General features: G+C 41.8%; 1 protein-coding gene across 4 annotated transcripts in view; it reads right to left on the reverse strand.

Moving 5' to 3' along the window:
- The window catches only part of KDM6A (lysine demethylase 6A), a 289075-nt gene that overhangs the window by 213335 nt on the left and 54854 nt on the right, over positions 1-20886 (reverse strand). For all 4 annotated transcript variants that reach the window (XM_075912747.2, XM_075912776.2, XM_075912756.2 and 1 more), the window contains exon 3: positions 3365-3473. In XM_075912747.2, the coding sequence (XP_075768862.2) occupies positions 3365-3473 (109 nt within the window). The remainder of the gene's footprint in view (positions 1-3364; positions 3474-20886) is intronic.

Consider the following 20886-nt stretch of genomic DNA (forward strand, 5'->3'; position numbering starts at 1 on the left):
CACAAAACAGCATGCACATACAAGAGATTTAAAAAAATCTCTTGGGAACTCAAATTGATGTTGTTTAGTGTCAGATCATTGGTCATCAAGATGACCATTTATGACCTCATTATGAAAGTGGCTCCAGAAGTATGATATAACCTGCATCACCAAATAATATCTGGATAATACAGTAGAACCTCAGAGTTACGCAAACACCTTGGGTATGGACTTTGTTCATAACTCTGAACATAACCATTATGGTTGTTCTAAGTTTTACAACTGAACACTGACTTAATACAGCTTTTAAACTTTACAATGCAGAAGAAAAATGCTATTTTCTTTTTTTTAAAGTAGTAGTTTAACACAATACTATAATGTGTTTGCTTATTTTGTCACTTCTGCTGCTGCCTGATTACATATTTAGTTTGTAACTGGTGTTCATAGCTTGTAGTACGGTAGAACTTCAAGAGTTATGTTGATTCAACATGATCCTATGTCTCCTTCTCTCCCAAAGTTACTTAGCCACGGGCAAAAAAGTCATCAAGAGCACTCACAGAACAATATTCATCAAAAACTTAACCACCACAAATCCAGGAAACACCCAAATCCTTTAGACTCTTCCACTTCATATGTGAAACAAGAGCCAAAACCAACACAGACTTTCTATGTAGATTCCCAGTTACTAGAAAGGAGAGTTGTAACAAAAAATCATCCAAGTCCTTAGCATAGCACAGAGGACAACTGGAACTAAGGAACTAGCCCAGTGTCTTAGCACAGTTTTAAGACTTTAACTATGAATCCATACTATCCAAGATTAGGAAAGTAATCAGAAAAGTCGCATCAAATCTTTTAAACATTTTCCCTACCCCTTACCCAGGCAATCAAACTGAACTCAGGCAAATATGATATTTTAATCCACCATGTGTGATGGTGGTTAAAATCCTGAGTTTGGAATTTTCAATCTCAACAAAAAAAACTTCGATGAAAATAACCTAAACACACATATCCTCTCTCTCAGGCAAGATTGGTCAGAATCCTCTTGTGGCCATGTGTTCCAGAATTTAAGCTTTTATTTTAAAAAATTCTAGCTGTTGAGGTTCTGGAGAAAATTATGACAACATGCCCCCAATATAAACCAATTTAGCATTGTTTTGGTTTGGCAGACTGCCTGAGTGCAGAGATGGAAACTCTCCCCATTCTGCTAAATGAGGCACTAAAATTATTGAAACGCTGGCAAAATAACTGATCATGTCTGGATTATTAATATTTCACCGCTGATCATTTAAACAAAACCATGATGCCATTTTGGATTTATGAAGTTATTTACCAACCAAAAAGTTCTGTCTCTGGCTGACAAGAAAAGCTGTTATTCTGTGTCTTTCCTGCTAAAAAGGTGTGTTTGTGCAGCAAACTTGCTAACCTGAGTTAGCTATCTCAATTTTGGCAGTGAAAACAGCATGAGCCTTCAGTGGCACAAGTTGAAAAAAAATTCTTCACAGACTTTCTGCCTAAGTTTTTTCCTCCAAGAACATTTGATGCTGCTGAGTGTCAAATGCCACTAGCTTTGCCTGCTTTCTTCTTTTTCCAATCACAGGTCACCCAAGTGCCATAGGGATCTGTGAGAATAATAGTGTAGGAGAGGGCAACTTCAGTGCCTAAGGGTCTATGGGAGTACTGATAGTATTGTCACAGTGAAATGCTAAGTTTATTGGCTTTTCTATCGGTGAAGTTTTAGCATTTTTTGAAGGTGTTAATCTTCCAGAGTGAACTTTGGTTGTTGATTGTTCATATCTTATGATGAGGGTGGGAATTCTGACCTGACGGAAGTGATCAGATAGGGACACAGATTAACTCATGTGTTTTTAATGTCCAGTGCAAAGATCCAGCCCAAAGTGCATGGGGGAAGAGGAGGAAGAGAAGGAAAATTATCTGTACGCAACCAAAGGTGGAGATGAAGGTTTTTTGCTGCTCTGAGGTGTCATTCTACATAATTTAAGTCTTCCTCAAGCCAGTAAATCTTGTGAATTTCAGAACTATGCTAGACAGTATCAGGGATTTTTTTGAAAACAACAAATAGTATGGTAGCACTTTAAAGAATAACAAAACTCGTAGATGGTATCATGAGCTTTCATGGGCACCGCCCATTTCTTCAGATGACCTTTCGTGCCTGTAACTCTGTAGATTAGAAAGATACTCATAATCAATTTATCAGCACTCTAAGATTAAGAGGATACCCTCGTTGATGTTAAACTAGTCTCTTCTGTAACCTGAACCTGGAAGAGAATAAAATCATTCCACTACCATTCTCCATGTGTAAGTGTACAGAGCAGCTTAATGGTGCAAAGTGAGCTACCACTTGGCTCGAGTGTCAGCCAGCCATGTTCCAGTGATGCAAAACTCATTGGGCGGCCCACAGCTGATGAATCTGTGGTGGTAAAGAATGGTGACCACTGACCATGAGCTGATTAGTGTAAGGCAGATGTCTTGAAATGCTCTGGTTAGTCTGTGTCCATTAGCTTATTTGATGCACTGGAATGCCTTTCCTAGGCAATGCCCAGAAGGCATAGAAACAGCATTGGCACAGGCCAAACTACCTTATGCTTTGGCAACCCCAGACCGAGGGAACAACCTGTATTTTTTTCCAGCCTATATAAATTAGAACAACCATTAGATTGTTGTAACTTACATCAGAGCCAAACATCAGCCTCTGGATGTTCACGGGCTTGAGAGAACAAATGCAGCTTTATACTCACCCTTTTACCTGGGGCATGTGTGAAGCACATATCAGCTAGGTCAGAAACCTGGACAATATTTCTGATATACATTTAGGTCTCCTTTTTATTTCTAATGCGTACTCCCCTTACACTAGTTGTCATATCTATGCTTACATTTGATACACACTTAAAGCTATACGTTGCAGGCTCTTACTTTTTATTATTTTTCAGCAACAAAATAAATGTGAGAAACAATTAGAATAGTAATAGAAATGTAGCCGTGTTAGTCTGGGGTAGCTGAAGCAAAATGCAGGACAATGTAGCACTTTAAAGACTAACAAGATGGTTTATTAGATGATGAGCTTTCGTGGGCCAGTTAACAATTAGTTAGCCATTATGTTGTATATTATTTACATCACTTCATGAACCAGTAAAAGTGTTCTACAAAAATATTTAACTCCAAGATTTTTCAAGGAGTAGGGAAGAACAAAAGTATTCCTCAGTACAGTTAACACATTTATTTTGTAACAGACTTTGAAGCATAGTGCAGGCCAAAAGAAAGTGCTGAAGTTGATTACCCAATATTTATGGTTATATTGTGGTGTCATGATCAGATATGGGTCAATAAAGACACTGTGGTTATTAAAACTAGAGATAAAAAGCCTTACCTTTTGGATAATCTTCCAATAAGAGGTTGAAGTGACCTAACTGACAAAAGAAATCAGACTCGACCTTTCCTTCAGCTTTCAATATCAGAGATTCATAGCAGCGAACAGCCTGTAAAAGAGAAGTACACATTTTCACAATGCTGTATTATATTGAACAAAGTACAATTTATAATGCATTTTCATTCTAATACAAAAATAAGCCTTTTACCAAACCTAATATTACCATGCAAAACTAAAAGCTCTGCAAAGTTTTCTGTAAAAACCAGACCTATTTAAACATGTCATCCTTTGTTTTAAAGCACGGACAAGAGGGAGAGCACACACTGAAGAAAGTGTCAGATTCAAACACAAATATCTAGCACTGCTAATAACTAACAGAAAAAGCAAAATATATTCTCTTTACTTATGGACTTGACACATTTAATTTCCACAAAATAAACTGATACCGTACAGAGATAATTTGATTTAAATCAAAGTGATATAATCACAATGTAATTATGATTTAAATCAGCACATAGGAAACTGATTAAAATAAATCAAGTTTAATCTAATTTTGCATTTGATCTTTACCTACTTTTCCAAAGAACATTTTGAGTGTCGTTGACTGGTATAATTTGGTGATTTTTCCTAATCAGGAGGATGCGATCTATATATATTTAAATAACTAGAAGATTTACCCTGTGTTTCTCAGGTCTTTCAGGGCAGAGCAGGTGTATGGGGATGCAGGAGTTTGGGTTGGAAGGTGAGGAGGGATTCTGAGCAGGGAGTTGGGGTGCAGGATTCAGGGCAGGGAGTTGGTGAGGCTCTAGCCAGCCACTGGTGCTGCTCCCTGGGGCTGACCCAGAGCAGCGAGGTCATGCAGGCCAGTTGCTGGCTGCTTCCTAGTGCCAGGCTAAGTGTAGTGTGCGTTGTGCTATGTTAGCAGCAGAGTTTCTCCCACTAACATAGACACTACCCCCTGTTGATGTGGATTTATTATGGTCAACAGGAGAACTCTCTCCCAATAGCATAGAGCAGCTACATGAGCACTCTTACAGTGGCACAGCTGCATTGGTACAGTTGTGCTGTTGTAAGCTCACTATTGTAGACCTGACTCAGTTTATCAAAATATGTTTTGCATTTAAACTTACTGATTTGTTAAAGGAAATACCATTTGCAGTGAGTTTATTTTCATGGTGTTTCTGATCATTCTGCCTTTCGAGATTTTAGAACTTTTCACATCTCATCTTTTCACATCTTATTTTTATTCATTGATTGGAAAAGGAAAAATAAGCTTCCCTGGCTTTTCAATTTCTAGTAGATTTCTAAATCTTGGAATGGGACCTGAAAATTGGTCTTCCACATTCCACATGAATGACCCAACCATCAGGCAATGGGAGGGAAAAGGGGTTAGGTCCTGGGAAGGAAGAGGGGTTGCTCCTGGGACGGGAGAGGGGTTGGTTTATCTTGTTTTACAGAGGAAAAAAGTTCATAAAGTCTAGTTTTTTATTTCAGTATAGAATAAAGAGAAAAATAATGACAGCTCAATTTTTTTGTAAAAATGAATGTTTTATTTTTTGCTTTTAGCCAAGTCTGAGCATATTTGGACCATTGGCATTTTCTGACAAAGCAGGTAAAATATATTTTGGTTCTTAACTATTCACACCACTGCTTGAGACAAACTCCAGACAAGAATTGGAGTCAATGGAGTCATCATTTGACAACTTTTTTGGACAAATAATGATCAGATGAAGCAGACAATTTTGCCAAATTGACCAAAGACTGACTAAAGGAAAATCTGACTTTCTGGAGATCACTAACAAAGAACAAACTTGGATTCCCTGAACTATTCAAGGAGGTTATAAACCATATATATTTAAACAGTTTAGACTTTGAGACCCTACAGTGATTCCATAGTTTATCAAACCACAATTAGAGAAAATATATTTATTGGTTAGTGTGTAAGGGTGAAAGTTGCAACACCTAGACTTATTTTCTGGCTTTTTCCACAGATTTTTGTATCATCTTCAGCTACTTAAAGACCTAGCGGAAATCTGTCTACAACCCTTGATCCAGCAATATTTAGGATTTTTACCTGTATTCACAGGGATATCATGTGACATTTCATTTTAACTTCCAAAACTCTTGTTGAAAGTTCAGACTGGGGGCAGAGAAAAGAAAATCACAAGTATTTTCTTTGAATTCTATTCTGAAGAGAAAATTGGACAAACCAAGTGTAGTAAGATGACAGCCTAAAACAAAAGCCCATGAACACCAAGAACATCTCTTTTCTCTTCCAGAGCATTACAAAGAAAAGTCTACTCAGGATATTTTTTTAAATCTAGTATCCCAAGTCCTCAAGGTAGACTCACCCATACAAATATAGATATTCTGGTATAGATTTTGGTTTTAAAAAAAATCTCTTCTTCCCACCAAATACCTTTTAATACATCCTGGCGTCAATACTTTAAAGGAGTCAATACTTGCCCCTTAGAGGAAGAGGCAAGTCCTTCTGTAGAAGCAACAAATTTAAAAGCATTTTGAAGAAAAAAAAAAGTCGAACCAATATGGATTTTCTTGGATGGGAATCTCAAAGGATTTGACCCCATCAGGATTTGTAATTACATAGCCACTCGAATAACATCAAATGTAAAAAGGTCTATTCCTGGAGGAATTCCACATCAAACACAACTTCTACACAAAATATTTTAAATTTCTGCAAAGTTTAGAATATTTTGTCAAAATAATACAATATAATCACACCTCTCTCTCTACTCCCAATCAGCCCAGGTCCAGTATTGTCACCCACTGACTCCCTTTGCCTCCAAGTTAGAATCAGTAATTCTGCAGCAGAGGGAGAGGGGAATCTGTGGAGAAATTAACTCTGTGCAGCAACATAGAATTTCCCCAAGAGTAATTCTATTCCACTATCACTCTGCACTGGCATCCGAGTGATGTCATCCCAATTCTGTTACTTCTAAAGAAGGTTAAGTCAACAATTTCGGAGTACCTAATCATTGTTGCATGTTGCCTCGGTTTATGGTATCTCCAATATTTTATATAAATCTTATGCCCTCCTTCAGAATACCGTTCTCAGGTCTTGTCAATCTACCCCAAAAATGATACAATAAAAATGGAAGGGATTCACAGACAGGCAAGAGAATCAGAAAATGGAAAACTTCCGTATCATGGAGTGCTTGAAAATACGTACTGTCCATGATTTCAACTACTGCTTTGGATTTTCCTCAGAGATAAGAAACACACTATTCCACCTTGGAAAATAAAGGCATAAGTCCTCAAGGTTTTATCCTTGTGGAGAGTACGATATTGTGGTTATGTAGATAGTTCTGAGTTTTGACCAGGCTGAACTGAATTAAATTAAGCATGTTAAAAATTATGTAATATGGTAACCCTGTAACCATTACATATCCTGTCAGTGACACAGTTAACCCTTACTTTTACAAGGGGAATTTACTATGTAGCCCACACTGCAGGCTCTTCAGTAGGAGCCGGCAGGCTCAGTCCCAGCATGCGCGGGATTCCAGCAGCTACCCCAAACCCCGTTGTGGCTCAGCATTAGGAACCAGCAGGCTCCCTGTGTGCACCAGCTCCTTGTTGCCAGCAAAGTATTTTAAAATGCAGAGCTGCAGTGGGGGCAGCCTAAGAGTGGGTGCAGCTGCCGGGACTGAGCCAGCCTGCCTGCCCAAAATTTACTCGCAGAGCCACAGTAGAGAGCTACAGTGGAGCGGGAAAGAGGGAGGAAGCTGCAGTTCAATGGTAACATTAACCAATAAGCATCCACTTATTGGTTAATCAGTTACACTATAACATTCCTAATTTAAATCAAGGTAATTTAAATCAGTGATTTAAATCACAAACAAAATTCATTGAATTAAATCTAGTTACCAAAAAAATTTAAGACAATCTGATTAGTGTGAACTTATTTTCTGAGTTGGCTTCATTAAACTCACTGGAATGTCTGTTTTTTGAGGAAACAAGTATAAAATAGGGTTCCCTTGGAAATAATTAGGTATGCTGAAGTAAAATAGGAAATAAACTTATGGCATCACCATCATGGGCTGTGTCCATGAGGTTACAAAATCAGGGGCATGTACAGGTGGGACCTTCTTGAACCGGCAACCACTCAGGTACCAAATGACAAGAGTTTTCTGGACCAGGAGCAATCCATTCGGCTCTCCACCACACTAGCCCTATTTGGGGGCTGCATTTCCCACCAGCCAGGACTACACTCCCCAGCATGCTGACTTCAGCTGGGGCTGTGCTCTCACCGCTGGCCTGGGCTGCACTTCCAGGCTCCAGTCCAGAATGTGCTCCTGGGCCCTGGACCAGGCGGAGCTACTCTCTACAAAGGTGTCAGTCCCACTGTTGCAGGAGCTGTGCTCCCCACCGCTAGCCCCAGTGGGGGCTGTTCTCCCCACCACACCAGCCCTGCTATCACCAGAAGGACCACTGATGGTGCCAGACCAAGGAGTCCTCAATTTTAGAAGTGCAACCTGTATTACTTAATATAAAATAAGAAACTGACAGTGGAAACTGGAAACTCTAGATTTCTTTTACTGCAGCTTTCTGTATTGTATACGTTAATGACAGATTCTAAAACTAATTAACTAATTAAACAAGCCATAGGGATTAGCTAAGAAACTTTTTTCTAGCAACATCCAACACAGCAAACAGCTTGGGAATTTAACTTGTCAAATCACACTTTACTAAAAGGCACAGAGAAAGTCCTGAAAAATAATTCGCTTTGCAATGCCTCATTCAAGTTACTAAACAGTTAATCCACTCAGCCATATCCACATCTTCATCTTTCAATAAGTAGCTTTTCTTATGTTTCATTCTTTCAACAAGAACCTGCATCATCTTGCATTGCTTACACTTGACACGTTTTCCTTTTTTACCCAGAGAATGGATTTCTTCAAAATATTCCAGGATAAGGGGTCTCTGATGCCCAGAAGCCATGACATTTTTTCTGTGGCAAAAGTGTACAGGAATACAGGAAGCTGTGTGCATGCTAAATAATGTCTTCCCTTCTCCCCCCCGTAACCTCCGGTTCACTCCACTGTTCCTTTCTATGCTGCCTCCATCCTTTCCTGTATCTTGTCTGTCTTTAGACAATGTCCAACTCCAAAGTACCTGGCCCAGATCTGCCATCACAAACACAAAACAAAAATAATTCTATCCAGCCTATGCCTGTCTTTGCACATTAGTCTGCTGAGAAAAATAAACTGAAAGCCCAGAACTTTCTAGACACAAGAGCTGTTTGTTAGGCTGGACAGATAGTCTCATAAAAATGAATGAATGGCTCTAAGTGAAGGTGTAGCAGGTTTGTGATAAAATATAATTGTAACTGTTTTAAAATGAGAATTTTAGTGTTTTATTGACAATTTTAAAAAAATCATTTTTTATATCACTGACTGGGCCCAACTCAAAGGTGAAGACAAATCTCTGCTCAGGTCCTTCATCAATACAAAATCCTATGTAAAAAACTCTTCAATAGTAAGGAAGGAAAGGGTGAGTTGTAGGAGCCACATTAACCAAGTATCTTACCTGCCTTAAGGGTCACATTTATTGACTGTTCTCAGAGTACTTGTCATGTGGATTTTACTGAAGGTACATGGGTTACCAGTAATTCTCTAAAGAGATGGGTGTTAGGAGTTCTCCTTTAAAACTGTAGCCCAGCCAAACCAAGCATCCTCTCTCAAAACTGCAACTACAAATTCCAAGTGGCTGCTCTGTAAGTTTCTGATATACAGACATTCCAACAAATCAGATGATTTAAGAAATGGCTGTGTTTTATTGACAGGGCTGACAGTTCAGGACATGGGAAATTCCAGTTACGAGCCCCATGGAGACTGCCCCACTTAAGTCTATGCAGGCGCTCCAGGTGATGACGTGCATCATGTGGACATGAAAACCCAGAGTAATTACTGCCATGGCTGTATGTTCATCTAACTTATTGACTTAATGTTGTAGAAAGGATTGACATTCAACTGAATAGATCTTTTAAACAACTTCTTGGACTCAGCAATCCATAGCCATTCAGCAATCCATAGCCATTGATAAAGCATTAGCTAATGCATTAGTTATCTTGCATTCATCTTGAGCTCACCTTTATGAACTAAAGCTATTAACACATTCACACTATTCATACAGATTCTTATTAGGGGTCACTCAAAGAAGTTACACACATTATGCACTAACAATGGTTCTTTGAGATGTGTGTCCTTATCTATGCTCCATAGTAAGCGTATCTGCATCTCCGTACTTCTGATCAGAGAACTGTAGGAGCAATCTATCAATGCCCACGCACACACTGCTCCCTGCCTGCTCATGCAGGCAATCCCTCCTCAGACCCCTCTCTACCAAAGAGTCAACCACTAGAATTCTGAAGTAGAGGGAAGGAGGCTGGGTCACTGAGCACCCTTAAGTGAGAGACATCTTGAAGAGCCATCATAAATGTACAAGGTAACTTCTTTGATTAGTGTCCCTATGGATGTTCCACTGTACGGGACTCATGGAGGCCAGGGCTACAATCGAGACTATTATAGATGATAGCACTGTGGCTCCACATCTAGATTGTCAGTCAAGTTCCTGAGGGTGCGTAGCCATACACAAAAACCCCATCTTGTTTTTCCACGAGCCCCATCTTGTTCCCCCCCCCCCCAGAGAGCAAGAGAAAGGCAGTCAGCCTTTGATGCCCTGGGAACGCAGGTGTGGTGCCTGTCCCTGACTCTACCATAAACAGAAACCAGACAGTAAATGGGCTAGCTGACGACTGGGAGGCCTCCCGTCGCCGTGATGGCTAGTTTCAGTAATTGACACGCCTGCACTGTCTCGGGAGAGGAATCTTCGCCCATCACATACCAGAGGTGCCCATTGTCTGCATCTTCCCAGGTGTGAATTATGCTTTGCACCCTTCGTGGGAAACTTGGCATTCAAAGCCATTTTTCCTGATTGGCCACTTGAGACCAGGAAGAAGCCCATGTGACCCAAGGGGTATAAAGAGGGTTGAGTTGCCCACCCAATTTGAGCTCCAATCACCTACACCTGCTGGCAGGTATTGATTGTCTCCCGAGGTCCGTGGGACGCCCAACCTCGCCCTACTTCTTCCCGAGGGATTGAGAGAAAGACGCTGGCCACGCCAAGTCTGGAACGCAGGGGTGAGAATTGTACCTGCAATGTGTTTTCTTTAGGTGTACACTCTAATTGTCTCTCTGTTGTAAGTTAGTTACTTTACTATAGTTTTCTTAAAGTCAAACTGCTTCATTTCTATTGTAAATCACCTTTGGTAAGGTGATTTAGCTATAAACTTTGGGAACAAGTGGGGTGCCCTCATTCACTTATAAAATATATATATATATATATCTATATACACTGAACCAAGTTTCTTAATTTCTTTTCTCTTTCTTTCTCCTATAAATAAGCCAGTGCGTGTCAAGCTTCTGACTTGAACCCGTGCTGCTGTACCCGAACCGAACACAAACAAAAGAACTTCAGCCGGTCATAAAGGGACAGATATAGGGAGAGCTTGGGCGTTTGGATTTGTGTCACACCCAGGTGGCAAAATTCAGTTGGGGCGCTTCTCAGTCTCCCCGAGGCTGCCCGCTGCGAAGGAATTATGAAATTCTAGCAGCTGAAATCTGAAGCGTAATAAGCTCTCCCTGTACACTTATTGGGGCGCCTTTCAACCTCTTCCAGGTTGCCCACTGCAAGGGACCCCGGTCTCAGCAGTTAAAGTCTTAGGCGTATAGTACACACATAGTATAGGAAGAGCTTGGGCGTTTGAATTTGTGTCACACCCAGGTGGCAAAAATTCAGTTGGAGCGCTTCTCAGTCTCCCCGAGGCTGCTCGCTGCGAAGGAATTATGAAATTCTAGCAGCTAAAATCTGAAGCGTAATAAGCTCTTCCTGTACACACTGGGGCGTCTGTTAGCCTGTTTGGCTACCCTCTGCGACGGGACCTCGGTCCTACCAGTAAAGTCACGGACGTTAAACTACTTTTCAGGGTGCCCTCCAGCCTCCTAGGCTGCCCGCTGCAACGAGACTTTGTGTCTCAGCAGTTGAAGACTTGGGTGTAACACACACGCACACACTGCCCTGACTGTCGGCTGACAGAATGTCACAATATTCCACAAAGGTATGAGCAAGTGCCCAGGTAGCAGCTCTGCAGATTTCTGATATAGGTATACACTTGGAGAAGGCAACAGAAGAGAAGACATACCTTGTAAAGTGCATACATAGTAAAGATGGGTTTCCTACATTATTCATCTGGTAACAGAGCTTGATACAGTTTGAGACCCATTTGGAGAGTCTTTGCAATAGATCAAAAGGTACAGCAATTTTATCTGTAACAAATAGTCTCAGAGATTTTCTGAAGACAAATAAAAGGCAAAAGTATCCTTGGTATTGAGCATACAGAAAATGGCTTCCCTACTATCCCAATGAGGTTAAAGTTAAATGCTGGGAACTGAATAAGCTGATTTATATGGAAGTCAGAGGTCACCTTTGGAGTGAACTTCAGATGGGGTCGAAGAGTGACTATATAGGGAAAGAATACAGTAAAGAGTAGATGCACCATCAGGTACACTATTTTCTCATTCTGCTTTCTGAGGAAATGGCAATTAGGAACAGTCTTCACTGACAGGTGAGTTAATGAACTGGTGGGCCTTGGGTTCAAATTACAGTCTAGTCAAGGCTTTTAATACCAAGCTGAGATCTTATTGAGGAGTGATAAAATGACTAGGGAACGATATTGGCTATGCCTTTGAGAAACTTCTATGTGGTCAGATGGAAAAAAACCCTGAATATTCTTATACCTGCTGGTAGAAGGTTGCAATTGCTGCTAAGGTTACAACATGCTTTAGCACATTGACGGAGACCTGATTTCTTGAGAGTCAACGGATAATCCAAAACTACCAGTAGGGTGGCCTCATTAGGGAGGATGGGTGATCCTTTGGGCTGACACTAGATTTGAAACCTTTTCCATTGCTGCAGGGAGATATGACAAGCAGCTACTTTCTTACTGTGTAATAATGCTACGTGTACCACCTCAGAAAGAGGTCTCAGGAGCTAGAACCACAAAGAAACCAGGGTTTGAGTCACAGAATACACAAGTTGTAGGATGAGGAATGCTCCTTTCATCACAATAGCAGGTATAGAGTGGACAGAAGAGTCATCATGGACAGTGTCACCTGTGAGGGGTAAGGGCACTGTATCTGCCTGTGCCAGGTAGAAGCAATCAGTATGATACCTGCTTTCTTCTCTTTCAATAGTACTTTCAGAATTAGAGGGAATGGGGAAATGGTACAAAAAAATCCTTGTACCATGGGAGAAGCAACACATCTTCCGTGGAGTGCTGTCCCATTATGGAGCAGTAGTGAGAGTTTTTCTTGTTCTGATAAGCAGCAAATAGGTCTAACATCAGTATCCCCCATTGCTGGAATATGTCACGTAAATACCATCAAATCTATTTCCCATTTGCAGCTAAAGGAGTAACAATGTGGGGAGGGCAAACAAATGGCATTCCCATATGTACGTTCACTATATCTTCCCACCAGTTCAAGGATTACTTGACCAGGGTGGCCATCAATAGTAATTTGTCCATGCTGTATGTTTGGCCTGTAACCCAAACTGAACCAGGCCTAGGAGGCATCTCATGTATAGTCTTGCACCAGCTATGTGCTCCCATATGCTGCAAGCGCTAGAGGCACTGTTTGGCCAATTTAGGGACTGGACTATCTCTAGCACAGCAGAGAGGAAGGAGTGAAGTCTCCTGGATGGAGTCAAGATCACCTCCTATGACATCTTGTCTTTATACTTGTGTTCTCATCAATTTTGGCAGCCTGATTTGCTGGACAAGATTCTGGAGCAGTCAGCATAGCCAGAGTGACTTGTTGGGCTTTGCAAAAGAACAAATCCTGAGAAGAGAGCTGTACAGGTAAGGATAAATTGTGATGCCCTGAGTATTCAGTTTGAGCAAGTCTGGTGTGACAGACACCAAAAGGTTTGTTACACACCGGAAATCCAACAGTATGGATGTCAGTATCAAGAACCTTGCACCAATGGTCAGACATGTGGACCCAGCCACTAGATCCACTGATGCCAAAGGAGCCTTTCTTGGGGTGAATATTCTATATTTTCTGTGCCCCTGCAGGGCTAATGCTCCTTTGCCTGCACCCACTGGTTCTTTGAGCAGTCTAACTTGCTCCAATTGGCTCATTACCACATGTGCCCTGGGCACCAGACTTAGATTACTTTGATGCCATTCGTAGAGCACCCATCAGGACACTAGTCAAAGAAGAAACAGCTTATGTTTGTTGTCGGGGGAAATTATATATTTTCTATTTTTTTTAAATTTGAGAATTTTGTATTAAGTGCAATATGGTAATTTTATTCCTCTCGCTCTCATAATCCCTATTTTAAATATATGTGCAAACTTTTAAGAAATAACTGGAAGCGTTCAAGGCACACGTATGGCTAGTTCTATCAAAGTACATACAGAACGAATCCATGGGTGAAGCAATAAAATTAGTAATACATTTTCAGGTGCTTGATTATATACAACAACTTGTTACAGTAAACTTTATGAAGCCATTAAGCACTTACAGTATTTTAAATCTTGACTATTCTTGATAATCTTAGCTATATCAATACAAGGGATGGTGACAAAGGTGGTGCCACATCCTCCTCAAAAATGTTATTTAGGGTGTTAACAGATAGAGAAACTCATCTGCTCTGAAAGTGTTATATCAGCTATGTATGCTTAAACGCCCGTGGATTTTCACAAGCCTGAATTCTTTGTTTCTCCATTTTAAGTAAGGGATCACACATCAAAAACAAACAATATGGTAATTACTCAAAAAGAAATCAATTTGGAAACAAAATAAAACCAAAGAGACAAATTAAAAGTTAGAATTTCCAGTAGAAACTAACTACTTTAGAGGACACGAAAAAAATCAAAATGACAGGACTAACAATTAACTTTTGCCATGCTAATAGATCCCGTACTCCGGACTGAAGTCATAAGAACTAGAACTATCACCTATCGAAGACAGAGTAATAAAACAGAAGCAAAAAAAAAGTAAATTTAAAGGAGGGGGTGCGAGAGAGATCACGTATCAATTGAAAAAAGAAAGGACAGAACTAGTTTGACAGCTTTAAAATCCAAAATGTTTTATGTCCTAGAATGAATTGTGTATATACACATTTACACACAAAGAGAGGGTTACTCACCTTGTGCAGTAACAGAGGTTCTTCGAGATGGTTGTCCCTCTGGGTGCTCCACTTTAGGTGTTTGGATACCGCTACATGCCTCGTCGGAGATTTTTGGTAGCACTAGGCACGCACAGCAACCATCCCTTCAGTTCCTTCTCTGCCCCAGAAGGAGATATCAACAAGTCCGAAGCAGAGGGGAGGAAAGAAAGGTGGAAGAGTACTCACAGGGACAACCATCTCGAAGAACCTCCATTACTGCACAAGGTGAGTAACCCTCTCTTCGAGGAGTGTTCCTGTGGGTGCTCTACCTTAGGTGACTATGAAGCAGTATTGTGATAGAGGTGGAAGCTTTGATTAAATATTATGCTCAGCAACTAGGACGGCGTGTTCAAAGTGGGTACCCCGGGAGGGGTGATTGTCCAGAGCATAGTGTCTAGCGAATGCACGAGCAGAATATCAAATTGCTGATCTGCATGTGTCCGTAAGTGGGATACCATGTACACAGCCTGTAGAGGCCAACATGGCCCTGGTTGAATTCATCCCTAGCTGAAATGGAGGTGCCTGGCCATAGGTGGAATAGACTGCATCAAACTAGTCTACTATCCTCCTAGATATTCTCTGGGTGGAAATAGGCATGCCCAGGGATCTCTCTGTGGTGGAGACAAATAACCAGTTTGTCTTGTGGATCAGTTTAGTTCTGGCCAAGTAAAAGGAAAATCACCCAACAGATGGTGAGAACATGCAATGCAGCCTCTTTGCTATGCTTCAGGAAGATGATTGGTAAGTTTACGGGCTCACTACAGTGGAATGGGGTGGGAACCTTTGGGGGGAAAACTTAGAGTGAGGATAGAGAACCACCTTGTCTTTATGGAATATTGTGAAAGGAGAGTCTGCCATGAGAGCCCTGATCTCACAAGCTCTCCTAGCAAATGTGGCGGCTACCAATAAGACCACCTTCAGAGAGAGGTGGAGCATAGAACATGTCGTCATAGGCTCAAATGGTTTAGAAGTGAGAACCCGGAGAACCAAGCTGTGGTCCCATGCTGGAACAGGAGGTTTGGTTGGTGGGTAAGTATTTTGTATGCCCTTTACAAAACATTTGGCCACTGGATAGGTAAAGACTGATTTATTATCAACTGATTGATGAAGAGCCATAATGACTGCCAAATTAACCTTTAGGGAGCTGAACAACAGCCCTGACTCTTTCAACTCTAGGATGTACTGTAGAATGACAAACAGCAGTACTGTGGCTGGTTCTAAGCTTTTTTGCTCTGTCCACTGTAAGAATCTTCGCCATTTGCAAAAGTAAAATTTTGTTCTTGTTCTACAGCTGTTCAGTAAGATTTTTTTTACTTGATCAGAGCAGGCTGTTTCTACTGAGGTGAGCCATTGAGAAACCATGCATGGAGGTGGAGTGCCTGTAGGTTCTGTTGATGAAGACACCCGCCCTCCTGAGTCAACAGGTAAGGAAGCGTGACGATCATCTCGTGGACATTTGGAGCATGTAAGTGTACCAAGTCTGCCTCGGCCACTCTGGGGCAATAAGGATTACCGTGGATGTCTCTGATCTGATTTTGCTGACCACTTGATGGAGGAGCAGGATGGGAGGGAAGGCATGGAAAAGTGTTGCATTCCACTGTATTGTAAATGCATCTCCTAGGAAACGTGTGCCAATGCTTACATATGAACAGTAATGTGAACACTTCTTGTTGCAAACAAGTCCATTGTGGGGGAACCCTTCCCCCAATCAGATGAACAGTTGGTATAGAAGTCTGAGGTCCATTTCCCACTTGTGGTTGGATTTGAAGTTCCTGCTGAGTTTGTCAGCAGCGAGGTTGTCCCTGCACAGCGAATAGGAGGTCTACAGGGATATATTGTATGTTATGCACCAAGTCCAGAGGCAGACAGCTTCCCTGCATAGATAAGATCTGACCTCTCCTTGTCTGTTGATGTAAAAGATCGTGGCCTCATTATCCGTAAAAAACTGGACCATGCTTTTGCGTATGCGATGTAGGAAATGTTGGCAAGCGTAGAATACCGCCCTGAGTTCTAATACATTTATGTGCCTGTTGGATTCTTGTGGTGACCACTAACCCTGAGTTGTGAGAGGCCTTAAGTGAGCCCTCCAGCCCAAGAGGCATCCGTCGTGATGGCAGTGGATGGGGGATGTTTGTGAAAAGGTACCCCAGCACAAATTTTTGGGGGTCTTTCCAACCGGTCCAAGGAACGTTTGATTCCGGTTGGGACTGACACCAGCTTGTTCATACTGTCGTATCGTGAATGGCTTGTATGCGCTCCTCAACCACTTCTACATCGGTCTCATATAGCCTGGAGTGCAACACCACTGATGTGGTTGCTGCCATGTGTCCTAACAGTTGCAGGCAAATCCTTACAGTTGCTTGTAGGGTGACCTGGAGAAGCACTATGAGGTCTCTTATAGTCTGAATCCTCTGGTGAGGTAGAGATGCTATGGCCTTCACACAGTCGAAGCCCCAATAAACTCCACTGAGATGGTTGGTGTTTGCACTTGGAGAGGTTTATCTGCAATTCTAGAGTCAAAGAGAGTTCTGGTCAGAGACACTGCTTTTTGTGCCTCCTGACTTGTGCTTGCTCTTATCAGGCAATCATCAAGGTACAGAAAGAGAGAGACTGCCAGCACCTTTGAGAAGACTCTTGGAACTGTGGAAAGTCCGAACGGAAGCACTGTGTACTGGAAAGGTGCCCCGCCAACTGTGAATCTGAGGTGTTTGTGATGTTCTGGGTGAATGGATACATAGATATACACGTCCTGGAGGTTGAGAGTCCATAAACAGTCCTCTTTGTTCAAGGCAGGGATTATAGTGGATAGTGACCATCTTGAATCATTATGGTCGTGTCTGTTGAGCCTCCTTAGATCGAGGATAGGCCTCCACCACCACTTCTTTAACATGAGGAAGTAGTGGGAGTAAAAGCCTTTCCCTTTCTAACGATGTGGCACGTGTTCCACCACGCTATGGTAGAGTAGATGTTGGATCTCTTGGAGGAGGATGTTCTCGTGAGATGGGTCCCTGAAAGGAAGTTGGGTAGGAAAGGGGAGTAGAATAAAAGAGGATGCAATGTCCATTCTTTAGGAGGTCCAATACCCATCTGTTAGTTGTGATGGAAGACCACTGATGGTAAAAGGATGCCAGTCATTGATGGAACAGAGGAAGAGGATGAGGTTGCCCTGACCAGGGAGATGTTACCAGATTCTTGACCGGACCTTCAAAATGTTTGTCTTGAAGTTGATGGTTGAGAGGTGGGTGGCTTTTGCCTCCTCCTGTTCTGGTATTGCCTTCTTCTATTATTGAATTGCCTTTGTGCTTGGCTAAAAGGTGTGGATCTATATCTCTGAGAAAAGGGTCTCCTCTGCTTGCATTTTTCTGCAGGAATGTAGATATCAAGTGTCTTCAAGGTAGCCCATGAATCTTTGAAAGAGTGAAGGGAGGTGTTGGTGAAGAGCTTGGATCCCTAAAAAGGGAGCTCTTTAACCATGGCCTGGACTTCCCAGGGAAATCCAGAAAAGTGAAGCCATGATGACCTGCTCATCACGATTGCAGTTTCGATGGATCAGGAAACAATGTCAGAGGCATCCAGAACAGCTTGAAGGGCCGTGCGTGAGATCAGGGCACCTTCATGGATATTGGCTCGGCCCTGTATTAATCTCTTGTCTTCTGGAAAGGCCTCATAAAATGTGCACGCGTGGGGGAGGAGGTGTCTCAAGCATGGCTATATAGTTTGATATGCGCAATTGAAGAAACGCCCCCATTTTTTTGAGGGGGAGTCACTCTTAGTTGAGGAATAAGACTCCTTCCTGGTCCAAGGAAGAATCTCTAGCAGCTGAGGCAAATAAGGCTGCCTTCTCGAACATAGCTACTGGAGAGGACTGCCAAAGAGAGGTAGAGTACTCAGGGTCAGAGGCTGGCCTTACTGTGCTTTCCAGGGAAATCAAGTTGAGCTGCAGCTCCCTGACTTTCCATATCCAGGCTGTCGTCTGCTTGCAGTGTTGGCACTGAGCTGTAGCATGTGCCCAGCCCAGGCACCAGACACACTGTGAGCACACGTCCGAAACAGGAATGAAGAGCCTGCAGAACAGGCAGCGTGTTTGAAGCCTGGGGAACCTGGTATTCCAGGGAGGAAAGACTGTTAAGGCAAAAACAGCAACCTCAACAAGGAAAAAGGGAAGAAAAGTCTTAAAAAAAAAGAGAGAAAGAGAGAGAGAGAGAAAACACTCACTGTTTCTAATTACTATGCTATGAAAGCTAGGAAGACTAGGTAACTATGCAAACTAGACTCCAAGAACATAGAAAAATTTCTGGTGGCGAGCACAGCAGTTCCGACTGATGCCGGCAGCAGCAGAGAAGGAACTGATGGGACAGTTGCTGAATGTGCCTCGTGGCGGCACCACATGTGCTGTCTGCCCTGCATGTGCATCAGTGGACACTGCTACGAAAAAAATCTCAGACTAGGCTCGCAGCAGCGCCCAAACACCCAGAGGGACGCTCTTTGAAGAAATATTAGTTTAACAGCTAGAGTTCCTCAAGACAAAACCCAAATGTAAAAGTTCTATATAGGAGTAGTTACTATATAAAGTCTACAAAATATATAACAGTTAAATCCTATACTGCAAACAGACTAAAGTAAAGTTCTAAGCCAAAGAAAGTGGCCCAATTTTCAAAAGTCATGAGCAGAAGATAGTAAATGGAGCAGCTTTGAGGCATAGTTAATAAGAAGGAAACAGGACTTAGGAAGAATAGTACAAGGGTAGAAAATATAGAGCAGCAAATGGTTGGGAAGTGAAGAAAGGGCAACCAACAGTGACTGGGTAGGAAGCAAAAGGTCTTGTGGTGCTCCAAGAGGCATATGATTGGGTGGAGCGATACTGCTGGAGTGATACTGAAGTATACAAAATGATGAGGGGGAGAAAGCAAAGAGGAACTGTATCCCATCTGCTGAAGTAACAGAAACTGAAGTAGAAATGTAGCCGTGTTAGTCTGGGGTAGCTGAAGCAAAATGCAGGACAATGTAGCACTTTAAAGACTAACAAGATGGTTAATTAGATGATGAGCTTTCGTGGGCCAGACCCACTTCCTCAGATCAGATAGTGGAAGAAAACAGTCACAACCATATATACCAAAGGATACAATTAAAAAAAAGTGAACACATATGAACACAATTTTTTTTAATTGTATCCTTTGGTACACATGGTTGTGACTATTCTCCTCCACATTGTGTTCATATGTGTTCACTTTTTTTTTTAAAGTGCTACATTGTCCTGCATTTTGCTTCAGAAACTGAAGGGCATTGCTAGAGTTGGCACTTCAGCATGTGATACACCAAGAGTACTGTGAGCAGCTTTGTGTTGGACACCAGCAAAAGAAATGAGTTCTCACTATCACTGGCCTGCCCACATGCCTTTCTACTTTCTCCCCAGGCTCTCTGCATGCATTTCTCTACTCACCACTAAGCTTCTGGGCTCCCCTTCACATCTTCTCTTGGCCTCCCCAAATTGCTCAATCCCGCAGCTTTCACAGAACAGGCAGCCATGTGCAAGGGAGTAAAGTATTTGTGATAGCCGTCAGCATGCACACAGGCCTGGGTGGAAGAGGTTTTTGGAGGGGAAACCTACGTCCAGACAAAACCCTAATCGCTCCAGAATCCCCCATTTACTGCAGCTCTGCTCCAATCATGCTCATTAAAACCAACCTTGCTCTTGAACGCTCCTAATTTTTCTGATATTTGGAGTGGGATTAACATGTTAACATTAGCATGGAGGGGGGAGAAAAAATTAGGAGAGGGACTGCATGCTAGGAAAGCTGTATATATGTGCAGGAAGAATGAGGAATTGATGTTACTCCCAACTGAAACAGACAGCTCCTGTGAACTCTATGCTGCAAGCTGGAGTCAGTGGGAAACACTGGTCTATCAACTTTTTTTTTTAATTAAGTACCCCTTTTTTAAAAAAGAAAATTGTAAGTCTCCCCAGTACCTACAGTTTTCAGACAATTTTTTCTACCATTGCAACACATTTGTTTAGACCAGTGTTTTTCAACCAATGATACGAGTACCCTCAGAGTACTCAAGAGGTATACAAAATGATGAGGGGGAGAAAGCAAAGAGGAACTGTAATTTGGAGAACACTGAATTTTTGTTTTAAGTTTTACAGCGCTTTATTATTTTTGTACTTTTTATACCCAAAAAATTCATGGATCACCAGGCTACGATTAAGTTGTTTAAACAAACGTGTTGCAATGGTAGAAAAAAAAATGTGTGTGTCTGAAAACTAAGTA

This window comes from Pelodiscus sinensis, chromosome 1, assembly GCF_052426305.1.
Source record: "Pelodiscus sinensis isolate ZL-2025 chromosome 1, ASM5242630v1, whole genome shotgun sequence".
Taxonomy (NCBI): domain Eukaryota; kingdom Metazoa; phylum Chordata; order Testudines; family Trionychidae; genus Pelodiscus; species Pelodiscus sinensis.